The sequence below is a fragment of the Balaenoptera musculus genome, chromosome 11 (genome assembly GCF_009873245.2).
Source record: "Balaenoptera musculus isolate JJ_BM4_2016_0621 chromosome 11, mBalMus1.pri.v3, whole genome shotgun sequence".
Classification (NCBI taxonomy): Eukaryota; Metazoa; Chordata; class Mammalia; order Artiodactyla; family Balaenopteridae; genus Balaenoptera; species Balaenoptera musculus.
The window spans coordinates 51,699,544-51,717,588 of NC_045795.1; the positions used below are offsets into that span (position 1 = coordinate 51,699,544).

The 18,045-nt window shown below is 46.6% G+C and overlaps 1 protein-coding gene across 1 annotated transcript in view; it reads left to right on the plus strand.

Annotated features, from left to right (window-relative positions):
- GPD1L (glycerol-3-phosphate dehydrogenase 1 like) overlaps positions 1 to 18,045 on the plus strand; it is a 70,067-nt gene that overhangs the window by 24,651 nt on the left and 27,371 nt on the right. Inside the window, exons 4-5 of the mRNA XM_036870163.1 lie at positions 3,993 to 4,170; positions 17,744 to 17,884. Of these exons, the coding sequence (XP_036726058.1) occupies positions 3,993 to 4,170; positions 17,744 to 17,884 (319 nt within the window). The remainder of the gene's footprint in view (positions 1 to 3,992; positions 4,171 to 17,743; positions 17,885 to 18,045) is intronic.

Sequence of the window (18,045 nt, forward strand, 5' to 3'; positions counted from 1 at the left end):
AAAGTGGACAGCAAAGAAAATACTTGGTTCAAATGGAGATGGTACTGAAAGAGATTAAAACAGAACAAATTAAAGTGTTTTCATTTCTGATCTCCAAAAAAATATTATTGAAGTTATATAGAAAGAACAAGACTAGGCCTTATAGGCATTAGAATCTTTTTGTTCATCTCCCTGGATTCTTTTTTTTTTTTTAATTAATTAATTAATTTATTTATTTTTGGCTGTGTTGGGTCTTCGTTGCTGCGCGCGGGCTTTCTCTAGTTGCGGCGAGCGGGGGCTACTCTTCTTGTGGTGTGCGGGCTTCTCGTTGCGGTGGCTTTTCTTGTTGCAGAACACGGGCCTAGGCGCACAGGCTTCAGTAGTTGTGGCACACGGGCTCAGTAGTTGTGGCTCACGGGCTCAGTAGTTGTGGCTTACGGGCTCTAGAGCACAGTCTCAGTAGTTGTGGTGCACAGGCTTAGGTGCTCCGCGGCATGTGGGATCTTCCCAGACCAGGGCTCGAACCCGTATCCCCTGCATTGGCAGGCGGATTCTTAACCACTGCGCCACCAGCGAAGTTCCTCCCTGGATTCATTCTTGAATTGAATTTCATGCTTCTTCCCCGCGTCCATCTCCTCCCTTCCCTCCCCTCCCCTCCCCTCCCCCATCCATGAGTGGCAGATCCAATAGCTTGGCCCAGAATTACCTGGAGTTACCTCTGGTTGCCTCAGCGTTGCTGAGTCTGATGCATCCCTTGCTACCACTGCAAAACAGCCCACCCTCTGCCAACTCGGTGCTGAAAATAACAAGCACACGTTGTTGCTTGTGCATCTCTGGATCAGCTGGTTAGTTCTTGGCTTGGCCCGGCTCCCTCATGTGTCTGTGATTAGCTGAGTGTTGGCTGGAAGCTCTGCTTTGCCTGCTTTTCCCATCCCTGGTGTATGAAGCCCTTTTTGCTTCTCTGCAGAGGTATGGTTTTCCTCAGCACCGTTCCCATGTCTTCTCCCTGGACCCCAGCCAGGTCTGTCCACTGTGGGTCCCTCAGCTGAACGCTGGGCAGGCGAGCCTTCCCATGGATTACCTGGGTTGCATCTGAGTCCTTTGTGTTAAAAGTCCCTCGTAGTTTACCCTTCTAATCACGTGTCCCTCATTCCCCTTCACCTCTTATCACACACAGGATTGTGAATTCCTTTTACCTTGTTCATCTCTCTTAAGTGGGTGGGAAGCTTTTGAGAGCTGTGCCTTTTATATCACCGGCAACTAGCCCAAGGCATTATGTGCAGTAGGTGCTCAGGACATTTTTGATAACTGAGATAAATGCATGAATGAATGACTGAATGAAGTCCTTGATGAAACCTGGGAGGAGGTAGAGTGAGGTTCTGCTGACCTCCCATGAGTAAAAAATGCAACTGGAGTTTCCCTTATTTTTGTTCTGTCCTTCTAAGCCCCATTTGAACTCCAAAGGACAAGGTATGGTGGGCTTAGTTCTTTTTTTTTTTTTTAATAAATTTATTTATTTATTTTTTAGTTTTGGCTGCATTGGGTCTTCGTTGCCGCGCGCAGGCTTTCTCTAGTTGCGGTGAGCGGGGGCTACTCTTTGTTGCGGGGTGTGGGTTTCTCATTGCAGTGGCTTCTCTTGTTGCAGAGCACAGGCTCTAGGTGCTCGGGCTTCAACAGTTGCGGCACGTGGGCTCAGTAGCTGTGGCTCACGGGCTGTAGAGCGCAGGATCAGTAGTTGTGGCGCATGGGCTTAGTTGCTGCGTGGCATGTGGGATCTTCCCGGACCAGGGCTCAAACCCGTGTCCCCTGCGTTGGCAGGCGGATTCTTAAACACTGCGCCATCAGGGAAGCCCTGGTGGGCTTAGTTCTTAATAGTTCCAATTTTTATTTAAATTTTCTTAACTAACTTTTCAGCAGAAACACAGTAGGTTTGTCTCTGGTTGCAAATGCTTGGCTTCCCCAGGAGGCGGCTGTAAAGGGAGAAGCAAGTGTATTCCAGTAAGACTGTGGACCATGGGTAGGGGGCTCATGGTTCTAGTTTATTTTCCCACTTGATTTACTAGACTTGGATTCCTAGTGTCTTACAGATCCCCTCCTCGGTTTGCTCCGTTCCCCAGAATCACACTTGCTCTCTTTGACCTTGTGTGAGTTATTAGCATAAACATTAGGGTAAAAGTGATAGTGATGGTGGGCAGATTCTCGGCCTTTTTTCTGCAGGGTGTCAGAGGAGAATTGGATTAATGGATATTTAGCTAATAAACTGTCCTGCTGACAGAGAATAAGGACTTCACAGGGAAAGCCACAGAGCTTTGATGTTTACAGCTATTCCTTTGTGAGGAAGGAGAGCACCAAAGTTCTAGATCCTTGTGCAGAGCAGCTGTTCTCAACTCTGGCCACACGTCAGTCCCAGGGGAGCTTTAATAACTGCTGATGCCTGATCCCACTCCCTGGGATCGAGAAATGGGTTACCGAGAGGTACCCATTTCATTGATCTTGGGTGTGGCCTGGAACTCAGTCTCCCAGGTAATTCTATTGTGCAGCCAAAGATAAACATAAGGATAACTGTCTCCAGTCTGTTCTTCCGCATCAGCTTGATCCCACCCCCTTTCTGTCATCACCCCTTCCTCCATTTCACAAATTGTCTGAATCATTAGAAAAAATCATTAGAAAAAATAATGAATGCCCTGACACGTGAATTCTCAAGGTGCTCTTTACCATTCTTTCCTTTGCTCCTCACACCAGGAAAGTTATCTAAGAAACAAACGATTTCTCTGTTCATATTCCTATAAAAGAACTTGATTGGTTCAGCCGCGATTAGGTACCACCCGCGGCCCAATCAGTGTGCACTCAACACACCTGTGAGATGGGCACAGGTGCCCACTGACCATGATCACCTCTGCCACGGGGACCAGCCGCACACCCGCGGCTCTTGTGCAGAGGACTGGCGTTAACTAGCATCTTCCCTTCCCCTGTGGGAAAGCCTATGGGAGACTGATTCATTACCAGAATAGGTTTGGTGAATAGAGATGCAGAAAAAAGGGAGCTTTTAGAGGCCTCTGGGTGTCTGCTGGGGGGACCCATGCCCTTGCTCTGCTCCTTTTCTGGAATCCACTTGGGTCTTGTCTTTCCTTTATGACTGCACATGGAGCTTGTTGCAGTTCCCCAGGACACAGCTTATTCTACGGTAGCTGCATGTTAATCTCCTTGAGGGATTTGAAATATAGCCTAGTTGCTTTGGAGACTTCATGAATGCTTGAAGTGTTATTTTAAAATATATAAAATATAAAAATATAAATATATAAAAAAATATATAAAAATATAAAATAAAATGCCATCTTTCAGGTGGATTTCTCTTCCTTCTGTGATACTCTCTTCCAAGATAGGTTGGTGCTTACTAGTTTCAAGGGGTGGTGCTTTCTGACCTTGTAGCAAATTCCGGGGCTTTCCTGATCATGGGTGGTATTCCAAGTGAAAACAACTAGTTTCAAACAGCTTGACTTCCCTGGTGGCGCAGTGGTAAGAATCCGCCTGCCATGCAGGGGACACGGGTTGAGCCCTGGTCCGGGAAGATTCCACATGCCATGGAGCAAACTAAGCCCATGTGCCACAACTACTGAGGCTGTGCTCTAGAGCCAACGAGCCACAACTACTGAGCCCACGTGCCACAACTACTACTGAAGCCCCATGCCTAGAGCCCGTGCTCTGCAACAAGAAAGCCACCGCAATGAGAAGCCCGCGCACCGCAACGAAGAATAGCCCCTGCTCGCCAACTGGAGAAGCCCACGTGCAGCAACGAAGACCCAATGCAGCCAAAAACAAGCAAATAAATAAATATAAATTTATTAAAAAAACCAACCAAACCAACAAAAAAACAGCTTGCGGCTGAGGCGACATCACATCTGAGTTCTAAGCTCAGTGCTTGAATCAGAACACAAGTCTCCTGAAATATAATCTAGTGCTTTTTCTCTTCTGCCCAAGTGAGTTTGTTTTCTTTTCCACTGTTTCTTTTGCAGGGGTTCAGCTGTTGCAAAAATAATTGGTGATAATGTCAAGAAACTTCAGAAGTTTGCCTCCACGGTCAAGATGTGGGTCTTTGAAGAAACGGTTAATGGGAGAAAACTGACAGACATCATAAATAATGACCATGAAAATGTAAAATATCTCCCTGGACACAAGCTGCCAGAAAACGTGGTAAGACTTTGGTTAATTCTAAAAGTTACACTCGGCTGAGTTAGCACTTGGGACGTGGGGAGATGGGAAAGCTGCTTCCCCGGTCTCCTGTTCCTCTGTACCACCAAGTTCATTGGTTGGTCCGTTTTGGTTTTCCTGACTCTGAACATGGGCCTTGTGTTAGTTTGCTAGAGCTGCCATAACAAAGTACGGTAGACTGGGTGGCTTAAACAACAGAAATTAATTTTCTCACAGCCCTGGAGGCTTCACGTTGTCTGGAGGAAGAAATTTTCCTCTACCCTTCTAGGTTCATCTCTCTGGTCTGAGAATTAAGTTGACATGAGACAGATTAAGAAATTTTCCTCTACCCTTCTAGGTTCTTCTGTCTGGTCTGAGAATTAAGTTGACATGAGACAGATTAACAGGAGAAAATCAAACAAAAGTTTAATAACATATATGCATAGGAGAGACCCAGGAAAACTGTCATTCACCAAAATGGCTGAAGCCCTCACCTTAAATATTATCCTCAGCTAAAGACAAAAGAGGATGTTGAGGGTGGGGAGAGTCAGTTCTGGGAGGTGATGGGGAAAGCACAGTAAACAAGGGTAAGGTGGTTACGCAGATTTAAGTCAGTGCCTTCCCCTTTCCTGAGAGTTTCTAGAGGTTTGGTCCTCCCAGCTCTTCCAGGTACTTGGAGGGAGACCCCCTTACAAATGGAGATTTCCCTCATGAATGTAAATGTTTCTTACAAAAGGACAACTCCTACTTGGTTTTCAGTTTCTTCCTTGTCTGCTGTTTCTTAAAAAAACAACCACCTTAAAATAATTAATGTGCCAAAGAGGCATATTCTGAGGTGGCAAAATCTGCTCCCCTACAAAGCCCAAGAGTTGGTTCTTCTGAGGCCTCCCCTGGACTTTTCTTCTTCCCGTGTCTCCACGTGGTCCTCCCTCTGTGTATCTGAGACAGACACCAGTCATGTTGCAATGGGGCTTACCCCAGTGACCTCATTTTAACGTAATAACCTTTATAAAGACCCTGTCTCCAAATACAATCGCATTCTGAGGTACTGGAGTTAGGACTTCAACATATGAATTTTGGGGGGACACATAGCAGCTCATCACAGGCTAGTTTCTTGGCATTCAGAGTGGTGGTCACATCAAAGCTAGAACTAATAATTTTGCCTTTGTCTTGTGTCTCTTGGTAACTCCCGAGATACCTGTTGACGAAGAATTAATCAGTCGGTCTAAGAAAGAAGTAGACATTTTATTTGAGCCAAATTGAGGATTATAATTTGGGAATAGCATCTCAGTGTTGAGAACTGTTCCGCCCATTAGAAGTCAAGGCATAGTTACATAAGTTTTTTGAGACAGAGGGCTTTATGTTAAATGAATTACTGACAGTTCATACAATCCAAATCTGTACAAGATAAAGAAGGAATGTTATGTTTAAGGAGTTGTCTCCTTGACACTAAGAGAATGTTGCTCTTCATGGTTGAGCAGGTATTTCCGACGACGGGGAAGGTTTGGTCCACGTGTAATGCAGATACACAATGCACAGTAGAGGGGAGAGAGGAGGCCAAAGGGCAGAGAAAATTTTTTTTGTTTAAATTTTTCTTGTCTTGCCACAAAATATGAATTTTATTTCACATACCCTTTCTAAGCGCATGGACTTTGGTCCATCCCTAGGCCAGCTAATGCACTGGTGAAGCCGTGCACCTCAGATTGGGACTTGAACCCACGTGCTGGGACTCAAACCCAGCCGAAACCCACAGTCTTCCGACTGAGGTCACACACCTGGTCTCAGGACTTAATGAAGCTCAGGTGCTTGATGTCTTATCGCAGAAAGAATTCAGTGAGAGACAAAGTGAAAGGTAAGAAGTGGATTTATTTAGAGAGAAACACATTCCACAGAGTGTGGGCCATCTCAGAAGGTGAGAGAGGCCCCAGGGTATGGGGTTGTCAGTTTTTATAGTGGTGGGTAATTTTATAGGCTAATGAGTGGGAGGAGTATTCTAGCTATTTTGGGAAGGGGCGGGGATTTCCAGGAGTTGGGCCACCACCTACTTTTTGATCCTTATGGTTGGCCTTAGAACTGTCATGGCGCTTGTAGGTGTGTCATTTACCTTGCTGATGTGTTACAGTGAGCATATACTGAGGTTCAAGGTCTGGTGGAAGTTGACTTGTCCACCATCTTGGACCCATTTGGTTCTAATCTGTTTATGTCATGTCCTTGGACTATGTCGTTCTTTCAAAGGTTGTGCCCTGCTCCCTTCCCTCCTGTTTTATTGGTCTGTAATTAAAATCAAGGTCAAGACCTAAATTACCGAATAAGATTGGAGGAAATAGAAAATGGGAAGACTGACAGTTTAAAATTCCAGCTTATTAGGCCTGAGCAGGAAAAATCTAGGTTATTGCCTGGCCTCATTCCAGTGACTTGAGGAGGAAGGAGAAGGTGAGCCTGAGAATGAAAATGGTGACCCAGCTGCTTGTGTGAGTGGAATTCATGAACTCCTGTTCCAGATTCACCCCTGGATGGCTTTCTGTAAGAGTCTGTTTGAAAACCAGTCCAGGCGGCTGCCTGACTTCTAGCAGGGGAGACAGATTTGTCGGCTGATGAATGCCAGCAAGTTTGGAGATGCAAAGACCTTGCTCACTGAGGATTTCCAATTGCCTTTGGCTACAGTGTTCATTGGTGTCAAGCCCTGTGCAAAGTAGTTTACATATATCATCACGTTACCCGAAAACTGGGTTTACCTCTTGGATTTATTACTTGGAGCAAGTAAGGAGAACACCAGGGATCTTTCCTAAAGCAGTGTCTCCCCAGCAACAAAATTGGGGAAGTTTTTTTTTTGGCAAGGAGTAGATTTATTAATACAGGACGCTTGTATGAGATGCAAGCGGTCAGGCGAGGGAGCTCTGCCCTGAGGATTAGGTGGGCTACAATTTTAAAGTCAAAGGAAAGGGGGAGGGGAAAAATTGGGGAAGTTGTAAGCTAAGGGAACATGCATACTCACAAAGGGGCTTGGGTGGTGGTGGACTGAGTGAGTCCAAGCTAAAGTGGATTGAAAGTTACAAGGGTCAGAAATGGTCAACATCATCATTCCTTAGGTTCCAGTTGATCTGGTGGTGTTTAAACCCGAGGCGGGTTTAAATCCTGCAAACCGCTTAAGGTAGTGCTTTAGGCTAATCTAACTGGGAGTCTTTACAACTGATGTGTTATCTTTGCTATTGTTACTTCTCTTGCCTGATAAGTTTGTCCTTTTGATTATTAATTACTGAGACCTGTTCAAAGGCAAGCACTGTGGCTCAGATCACAAAATGGCTAGGCCAAGATGGCTTCTCTTCTGTCAAGAAAGCCATGCCTTGTTCTCTTTCTCCGGGGAACCCCATCCCTGTCTGGTTACAGTCTCATTTAATGTTCTCAATGACCCTCTTAGGTTGGTGCTATTAGCTTTCTTACTGTGATGGTGATTCTGATTTTATAGGGGAAGAAACCAGGGCTCAGAGAGGTTAATGAACTTGCCCCAGGTCACAGAGCTGGTGGCTGGCACACCTGTTCCTGAGCCTGCTGAGTCGTGGCCTTTTAGACAGTGATGACTTGATGACTTCCCTGTGTCACTGCACTGGGGCCAGGCAGCGTTTCCCTGCAGTTACTCCTGGTGCAGTAAGTGGGGGAGAGGAAGGTTCCCTAGGGTTCTGAGCTGGGCAGTTTAGTTACCCAAGTATCTGATGGAAAGAGTAAAGGCGCCGCTGTTCCCGCGGCTCTGGAAGGCCTCTGAGGTCATCTCTAACCATGCTTGGGGCAGACCATTCCTCCGAGCTTCCCTTCTCATACCTGTCGGGATCGATTACTCCTTCCCTTCTGTAGAGAGTTCCTTCCACTCTGTGGGGACCACTCTGTACCCCCACCTGCCCCAGGCGTGTGGGCTTGACTTTCTGGGGTTTCGTTCTCCCAGGGTTCCTAGCGTAGTGCTCAGGGAACGTGGGGGGAGGTGAATCTGCCAGATGGTTCTCTGCCTGCACAGAGAACAGGGGAGCAGGGGGGAAGGAGGGAGTCAAGAGCCACGTCTCTCAGAGCCTGGCCCATGATTGACTCCACCCCCCACCTCCCCGGGTGTGGACAGGTGCCCGGGTGTGGACGAGGGAGGAACTCTCTGCTCCCAGATGGTTGATGTCTGAAGCCTTGTAGGCTCATGACAGTTAGTGTATCCGTTCCCTGGACTGGACATTTGCATGGTTTCCGGTCGTTTGCTGTTGTAGACAGTGCCCCTGGGAAAGGCCTTGTCCCTGTCCCAGGGATGGCATCGCTGGGTCACAGGGATGCAGCCTGTAATCTGCCAGATGGCACCACTGGTTTCCAGCGTGATAGTGAAACCACACCACTCAGATTAGGACTTGAACCCACCGGCGGGGACTCGAACCAACCGAAACCCAGATTGGAACTTGAACCCACTGTCTTTTAATTAAAATCATACACCCGGTGTCAGGACCTACTGAAATTCAGGTTCTTTATGTCTCAGCTCAGAAGGAATTCAGTGAGAGACAGAGTGATAGGTAAGAAGTGGATTTATTTAGAGAGGTGCATACTCCACAGACAGAGTGTGGGCCATCTCAGAAGGCCAGAGGCCTCGGGGTTACGGGGGTTGTTAGTGTTCACAGGCTGGCTAATTTCATAGGCTAATGAGTGGGAGGAGTATTCTAACAGTCTTGGAGAGGGGGTGAGAATTTCCAGCAATTGGACCCCACCCATTTTTGGGCCTTTTATGGGAGGCCTTCAGTCATGGTACCTGTGGGTGTGTTGTTTAGCATATGCTAATGTACTATAATGAGAGCTTAATGAGGCTCAAGGTCTCCCGGAAGTCGAATCTTCTGCCATCTTGGGCCTAATTGGTTCTAAGCAGTTTATGTTGTATCCTCAATGGCCGTGTCCTTCTTTTATTTATTTTTATTTATTTATTTATTTTTAAACCATTTTGGGTTGTTTCTTTTTTAAAAAAAAAAAAAATTTATTTATTTATTTTTGGCTGTGTTGGGTCTTCGTTTCTGTGCGAGGGCTTTCTCTAGTTGTGGCAAGCGGGGGCCACTCTTCATCGCAGTGCGCGGGCCTCTCACTATCGCGGCCTCTCTTGTTGCGGAGCACAGGCTCCAGACGCGCAGGCTCAGTAGTTGTGGCTCATGGGCCCAGTTGCTCCGCGGCATGTGGGATCTTCCCAGACCAGGGCTTGAACCCGTGTCCCCTGCATTAGCAGGCAGATTCTCAACCACTGCGCCACCAGGGAAGCCCCGTGTCCTTCTTTTAAAGGTTGTGCCCTGCCCCCTTCCCTCCTGTTTCAGTTGTGCCCATCTCCACACACCTAGTGGGGTTTGAGAACTCACATCCTTCCACATCCTTGCTGGTGCTTGGTATAGGACACCCAGGGTATTGGAAAGTTTTATTTCTTAAGCTGGCAGAAGGTACACAGGTGCTTGATTGTTTGTTTTTTCTTTGTGCTTTCTAGATTCTAGAATTTGTATGTATGAAATGTCTCATAATAAGTAATTTTAAAAGTTGAACAGTGGTGAAGCATGGTGGTGATGGGCACACCTTGGAGTCGAGGGCCTGCTCTGAGTGAGTCTGGGCAGCCCCCCTCCTCTTGGTAAGATGGGCCCCTGTGAGTAGTTTCCTTAGCAGTGCTGTGAGGAGTAAATGAGAAGATTCACATAAATTGTTTAGTGTTAAGAATCTGTTACAAAGCTAGGGCTTTGTTTTTGTTGGTTATTTTAAAAATTTTATGTTTATTTCAGAGTTTTTCAAATACCTCATTCGATCATTTAAAGAGTCAACTAGTGTTAGACAAGACCGATTATTGTTACCATTTTTTAAGATGAAAAGCCAGACATAAGATTAATTGACTCAGAGCGAATGTGGATCTAGAGCTAAAAAGCTGGCTTTACTCATTTCTGTCTTGCGGATTCAAGCAGAAGAGATGTGCTGCATTTTACCCACGTAGGATTGTTTTTTATGACGTCTGCCACTTGTGCTGATTGAGACTGTGAGTCATCCTTGCTTGGTGCCCCCAGACTGCTGCCCACCTGACCCTTCTCCAGGTCACCACGTGCTCATATGTGACCCCTCCACAGGGGAACCTTCTGTAACAATGACATCACCGTGTCATCAACTTCTCACTAAAAGCTGAGGCAGTCTGGGTTTGTGATTTCCCCTTCAACCTGAATGGAAGAACATTTCTTATTTCCTGTCACTGCAGGATAAAAATTGTTGGTCCTGTGTTATGGCTGTCTGTCCAGGGCCTTTGTTTAGAGGAGGTCACGCAGGTAGAGAGCTCTTCTGCCTCGGTCCAGCTTTAACCAACCTCAGTGTGACACCAGGATTGACAGTTGCAGCATCTTCTGTGAATTATAGTTGTCGTGGCGTCTCATCTTTGTCATCTTCTTTTTGTTTTTCCCCAAGTTTATTTATTTATTTATTTTTGGCTGCGTTGGGTCTTCACTGCTGGACACGGGCTTTCTTTAGTTGCGGTGAATGGGGACTACTCCTCGTTGCGGTGCGTGGGCTTCAGTAGTTGGGGCTCTCAGGCTCTAGAGCGCAGGCTCATGTAGCTGTGGCGCACGGGCTTAGTTGCTCCACAGCATGTGGGATCTTCCTGGACCAGGGCTCTAACCCATGTTCCCTGCACTGGCAGGCAGATTCTCAACCACTGCACCACCAGGGAAACCCTCATCTTTGCCTTCTAAGCCTTGCCAGCTCTGTTTTTAAAAACAGCTTTACTGAGATAGAATTCACAGACATACAATTTACCATTAAAGTGTACAATTCAGTGGTTTTTAGTATATTCACAAAGTTGGGCAACCATCACTGCAATCAATTTTAGAATATTTCATCACCTTAAAAAGAAACCTCATGCCCTTTAGCAGTCACCTCCTATTTCCTCCTGTCCCCAGCCCTAATCAACCACTAATCTACTTTCTGTCTCTAGATTTGTCTGTTGTGGACATTTCATGTAAATGGCACCATACAATACGTCATCTTCTGTGACTGGCTTCTTTCACTTAGCATAATGTTTTCAAGGTTATCCACGTTGTACCCTGCATCAGTACTTCATTCCTTTTTATGGCTGACTAATACTCTATTTTATGGGTGTACCCTATTTTGTTTATCCATTCATCGGTTGGTGGACATTTTGGTTGTTCCCACTTTTTGGCTATTATGAATGATATTGCTGGGAACATTTGTGTAAAGTGTTCTGTGTGAACATGTTTTCAGTTCTTTTTGAGTATATACCTAGGAGTACAGTTGCTGGGTCTTAGGGTAACTGTTTAACTTTTTGAGCAGCTGCCAGACTGTTTTCCAAAGCGACCGCACCATTATACATATTCCCAGCAGCTGTGTGTGAGGGTTTCAATTTCTCCACATCCTCATCAACACTTGTTACTATCTAACTTTTTGATCCCAGCCATCCTAGTGGGTATGAAATGGTATCTCATTGTGGTTTTGATTTTCATTTGCCTGATGGTTAATGATGTTGATCATCTTTTCATGTGCTTATTGGACATTTGTATATCTTTTATATCTGAAAAATATAAAACAATATACCATTTGTATATCTTTTATATCATTTGTATATCTTATATATCTGAAATGTGTATTCAGATCTTTTGTCCATTTAAAAAAATTGGGTTGTCTTTTTATTACTGAGTTGTAAGGATTCTTTATTAGATACAAATCCATTTTCAGCTACATAGTTTGGAAGTATATTCTCCCATTCTGTGAGTTTTCACTTTCTTGATAGTATCCTTTGAAGCGTAAAAATTTTAAGTTTTGATATCATTTTTAAACTTAATTAATTTGTGGCTGCATTGGGTCTTCATTGCTGCGTGTGGGCTTTCTCTAGTTGTGGCGAGCGGGGGCTACTCTTTGTTGCGGTGCACGGGCCTCTCATTGCGGTGGCTTCTCTTGTTGCGGAGCACGGGCTCTAGGTGCGTGGGCTTCAGTACTTGTGGCACGCGGGCTCAGTAGTTGTGGCTTACAGGCTCTGGAGCGCAGGCCTAGTAGTTGTGGCACATGGGCTTAGTTGCTCCGTGGTATGTGGGATCTTCCCAGACCAGGGCTCAAACCCATGTCCCCTGCATTGGCAAGCAGATTCTTAACCACTGCACCACCAGGGAAGTCCAAAAAATTTTAAGTTTTGAAATCCAATTTAGATATTTTTCTTTGTTACTGACTCTCTGGATTTGGTTCCTTGCATAGGCCTGCATTCACTGATGTGTCCTCAGTGCCTGGAATAGTGCCAGGCGTTATTTGTGGTTTGGCTTAGTGCCAGGGACAGCAGACGTGGTGAGGGAGAACGAACCAGGCTGGAGAGTTCTGTTTCAGTGCTTTCAGTGGTGTCCTGTGGGATGGAGGGTTAGGCCAAAAAAAAAAAAAAAAAAAAAAAAAAAAAGACCACTGACTTGGGTAGTAGGGTTGCAAGTATATCTATTAATTTTGGCTTAAAGGCTTCTGGATGTTAGAATATCAGTTCAGAAGGAGTTTCAGTGTTAACTCTTTTCCTGCCTGAGTTTAGCTTTTTCATTTTCATTGGAGGATTCATCTTCACTGGTGCTTCTCAAACCTAAGTGTTCCTCAGAACCACTTGGAGAGCTTAACAGGGATCGCTGGATCCACCCCTGGAGTTTCCGATGCACTGGGTCTCAGGGGAGGCCCAGGCATGTGCATTTCTGAGGATTTCCCGGGTGATGGTGATGCTGTTGGCTGAGGAACCGCAGTTTGGGCACCACTGGTCTGCATGATAAGTTTATATTGCTCGTATAGTGTTGTGGAATTCAGGGGGTTTGCAGCTTTCTTTTTTCCCCCCAGAAGCAACCTCACTTACCACACTGGTATATTTATATAAGAATCATCAGTTAAGGTTGTCTGTACCCGAGGATCATTTTTCTGAGTGTAGAGCCAAGGATATGAATTTCACCTACAATCTTGGCCTAAGTTGAGGTTAGGGGAACAGGAGGAAACCACAATATTTCTGAACCCCTACTGTGTGCCAGCTGTACTTTGCTCTGTGTATTACTCGTGCTGTTGTGTTCAGCCTAAATGCTTATTCCCTGAAGAATGTAGGCGAGTTGCCTGTGGTGTCCAGTTAGCTAACTGGTGGTAGAGGTGGGGCAAGATGCTCACACACTGCACAGTGATAGCTAATCCAGGGGGAAACAAAAGAACCTTCAGGCTTGGCCCACAGACTTTACTGGCTCTGTTTTAAGTGATTTTAATTATGATTAGTTTCTTTATTAACTTGGACCAAGAGCCCTGGATTCCTGGCATCAGGCGGACCAGCCGTGATGCCTTTGTTCTGATTTGATTACCTGTCCTCCTTGCCAATGAAAGGCAAGCCCTTTTCTTCTGAGCTGTCTTTCCCAGCACATTTCAGGATCTTTGATGGTGGATACCCTCCGGAAGATTTTGGCAGGTGACCCATGAAATAGGTCAGCGTTTCCGAAGCAGTGTCCTGATTTGGTTCAGGGTAAAAGATAAGATAGAGGCTTAGCTAAAGCTTTAATTCTGAAAGAGGGTATTTGATTTACTGTGTTCATTGAGGAGAGCTCATTTTGATCCTGTGTAACAGGAATCACGGGCCGTGTGCACCACACAAATGCAGCTCGGGTTACAGGTTGCTTCTGCGGGTTAAACCCTAAGCACTTGGGCAAGGTCAAGGACAATGGAAGGACATCGGTCCACGCTGAGTGAGCCCCCAGGCATATTGTCCCAGAGACCCGTCACACCCAACCAACCACAAGTTCTTTGATTTGTTGAGAAAGGAAATGTAAGAGACAGGAAGAAATCCTGGGCCCGCTGGCAGCTTCCATGGGAATATTTTGTAACAGGGGACATAGGGATGGGCTGATGCCTTAAAGGTTAAGAATTCATAGGAGGCAGGTAGATTTTTCTGATGAGTAATCTCTTTCACTTGTTTCATATCACTGCAGAGTGCTGTTACTTATGTTAATTTGAAAGTGCTCTGTGAAATAGCTGGTAGGAAAGGTGATTTTTATCCCCATTCTGTAGGCGGGGTGACTGGTCAGTGAACAGGAGTCATCTGTCCAGGTCCCACAGCTGATCAGTTGCAAACATGGGACCAAAACTTACATCTTTTCCATCTTTTCTCTGGTTCTGGTGTCTTTTCTATCTCACCATGTCAGGGAAGTGCCCTGAAGAGATGGAAAGGGTGTGTGTGTGTCTGTGTGTGTGTGTGTGTGTGTGTGTGTGTGTGTGTGTGTGTGTGTGTGTGTGTGTGTGTGTGTAGAGGTGGATGGGGAAGAGGAGAAACAATAGGTCCAGAGAAGAAGGGTTTTCATTAAAATTTAGGTGGCCAGGCTTTGTATGAGAAGGAGGTCGAGAGCAGAAGTCCCTGCCTAAGTAAGGCTAGTAACCCAAGGGGGAGTGGGGGGTCAGAGGTCTTACAAAGGCTGGTGGTTCTGGCTGGGACCACAGGGAATGTGTAAGAACATAATGAGCCTTGCCAATCAGGGACAAATAGAGCAATTGTATGTTGGCATCGGGGCTAATGGAATAGAATAAGTAACTGCTTTTTTGGAGGAGGTAAAATCTCCAGGTGCCAGGGAACTAATAGGCAGGTAGAGTTTTGGTGATAAGTCCTTGCTATCCAGCCTAGATCACCAACCTGAAGAAGCCCCTTTGAAGAGGAAGGCAGGTTTCCCCCGGCCTTTGGGGGTATGAATAAGGAGGGAGAAGTGCTAAGCTCCGGGTTGTGATCTGCTCTATGAGGAACGACTATGTTGCCATTCAGATCAGCTTAAGCTGATGTTTTGGGTTATATGACTAGAAATTCAGATAGGGCCGGTTTCAGGTGCGGCCTGAAATAGTGGTTTAAGTGATGTCAATGAGGCCCTGTTTTCCTCTGTTTCTCTGCTCTGCCTTCATTCACGTGGGAGCCCCTTGGCAGGTCTAGGTTCTGCCCCTCACATTTGTAAAATGGTTGTAGCTGTTCCAGACCTCGCACTGTCATCCCATACTTTTCAAGGAAAGACCCAATAGCTGTTGCAGAAGTATAAGGAAGCAGCTGTTCTCAGAAGCTCCAGCAAACATTGGCTCCCATTGTTTTATGTGCCCATTGGCTTGAACAACTTAAGGACCATCCATGGAGCAGGGGAGGGGCCCATTCCACCCAAATTGCATGGTAAAATGGGGAAGCAGTAGCTTTTGAAATGAAATTTAGAGGCACTTTTGCTAGAAAGAAGGGGAATGAAGGCAGGGTGGTAAATGACAGGTCTTGCATACCAGCCAAAGGGAGGAGGGAGTGAAATAATGCCAGGTAGATTCCCTTGGGGAATTTTTTCAGTGAGGGAGTAACTCTTGCACAAGTTAGTTAATAGGCTAGACTAAGCTGTAAGGAGAGACAATAATGTGACTTTTAAAGGACAAAGGGATTTATTTCCCTCTCACATAATAGTGGTCTAGCAGCTTTTCTTCACACCATTGTTCTTGGTCCCATCTTTCTTCATCATTTCTGTGCCATCTCCTAGATCTAGGTTGTCAACTAGCACAAAAGTAGGAAGGGAAAGTGTGGAGGAAGCAGCCACTGTTTTAAGGGCTCTGGGCCTTAAGTGGTGTGCACTGCTCCGTCTCACATTCTGTTGATGAGAACTTGGTCCTTGGCCTTGTGTAACTGCAAGGGCTGCTGGGAAATGCAGTCCTGAGCCAGGTGACCAGTGCCCAGCTTGCAGCTCTGTGTTTATGGAGAAAGGGGAGAATAAATTTTGTCGAGGAGTTGGCATCTCCATCACAACTCCCAAACTAGATTTCCTAGGAGGCTTATCCATTCTGAATGATATTCCTGTGGCAGATAGCACTTCCTCAGGGAAGATTCTGTGTCCAATTCCCTTCATTTTGGGAACCAGGAGTGTTTAATGGGAACTATGTCAGTTTCAGTTAGGTTCAGTTACATATGACAGAAAACCTAAAATAGGGACTTCCCTGGCGGTCCAGTGGTTAAGACCCCCACACTTCCACTGCACGGGGCGCGGGTTCGATCCCTGGTTGGGGGACTAAGATCCCACATGCCATGCGGCACAGCCAATAAATAAAGGAAAAAAAAAAAGAAAACCTAAAGTAACAGTGACCTAAGCAGAGTAAACGTTTGCACTTTTTTTCTCTTATATAAAAGACGTTCATCACATCTTTTATTTATTTAATTTTGTTGCCCAACAGAACTTGATTGTAAATAAAAAAGAAATCTGTTACATACTTTTCAAAAAAAAAAAAAACATGTTTGTCGTAATGATGCATCACGATGTCAGGGACTCTGTTTTGCCATCTCAGCATTTGCTTTCCTCCTCATGGTCCAAGATGGCTGCCTGAATTCCAGCCATCTCTTCACATTCCCTCTGGCAAAAGGAGGGAGAAAGGCCTTCAAAGGCATTTCCTGGAAGTCACACGCAACACTTCCATTTACACCTTATTGGTCAGCACTTAGTCACACAGGGACACCTAGCTGCAAGGGAGCTTAGAGATGTAGCCTTCTTTCCTGGCAGTTATGAGCCTCACCCTAAACTGTGGGTTCTCTTGCTGAGGAAGAAGGGGGAGAACAGACATTGGGCAACAACAGGCAGTCTCTGCTAGAGACTACATGCCCCTGTGTCCTCACTCGGTGGCCTCACCTCTGCCTCTGGGTGTGTGTGTGTGTGTGTATGTGTATGTGCCCATGTTAAATTTTAAAACCCATCTTTGTACTTACCTGAAGGGAAGAAATCATCATAATAGCTGACATTTATTGAGTGCCTACCAGGTGCCAGACTCTGTTCTGTGTCATTTATTCTTCACAACAGCGCTCTCAAAGTACTTACATAGGAGAGCTTAGCGTAGGACTGTTGACAGAGGCATGGGCGGAGTCGAGGGAACCAGAAGGGCTCGGTGAAGTGTCCAGAGATTAGCAGTAGCAGGAAGCCACGGCCACCCCTGAAAGGGCAAGGGGACAGACCAGTGTCACTCCAGCGGCCCCACCAGAGCTTAGAGACGTGGAAGAGGGGCTGCCTCAGACCAGGTCAGGAGGTGGAGCTGTAGAAGGAAGCCAGGCCAGCACCCCTGCGAGCCGGGGAGGAGTGGCCCCAGGAGCAGAGCAACACCCTGCCCGTCTCTCCTCCCACCTTGGAGCTCCCGGCAGTGCCCGCCTTGGGCTGAAGCCACCTGGAAGCCAGAGAGCAAGGGCGCCTGGGGAAACAGCCCACAGAGTGCAGCCTCCTGGGGAGACAGTGGGGCAAAGAATGGTAGAAATGGATGCGGGGGGGGGGGGGGGGGGGGGGGGTGGGAGAGCAACAGAGAACCACCCACACAGGACGGTTATGACCGCCTTTTACAGGGAAGGGGACCGAGGTGGGGAGAGGGTAGGGCACTCGCCCAGCTGGTAAGCAGCAGAGGCAGGACCCTGCTGGCCTCAGATGCACGTCTGCACGTCCCGAGTGGGGAAGGCGGCGCAAACACAGCTCTGACTTGACTGACAGTCTGCACAGCGGAGGCATCTGATGCCTGGTCAGCGCGTGGAGAGATGTGTTTCGGACTAGGAGTAACTGTGTCCCCCTCGCCCTCGCAGGTTGCTGTTGCGAACCTCAGCGAGGCCGTGCAGGACGCAGACCTGCTGGTGTTTGTCATCCCCCACCAGTTCATCCACCGGATCTGCGAAGAGATCACCGGGAGGGTGGCCAAGGACGCGCTGGGCATCACCCTCATCAAGGTGACAGGCCCTCGCTGCGCGCGCGCGGTTACCGGGAACTTCCTTTCCTCTTTCACCTCTTGGAGATAAGGAGCTGAAGGGAAGTTATGGCTGGTTTGGATTTGTTTTTTTAAAGATGCCTGGAAGAGAATCAAAACTATGCCTTCCACGAGCCTCGCTCC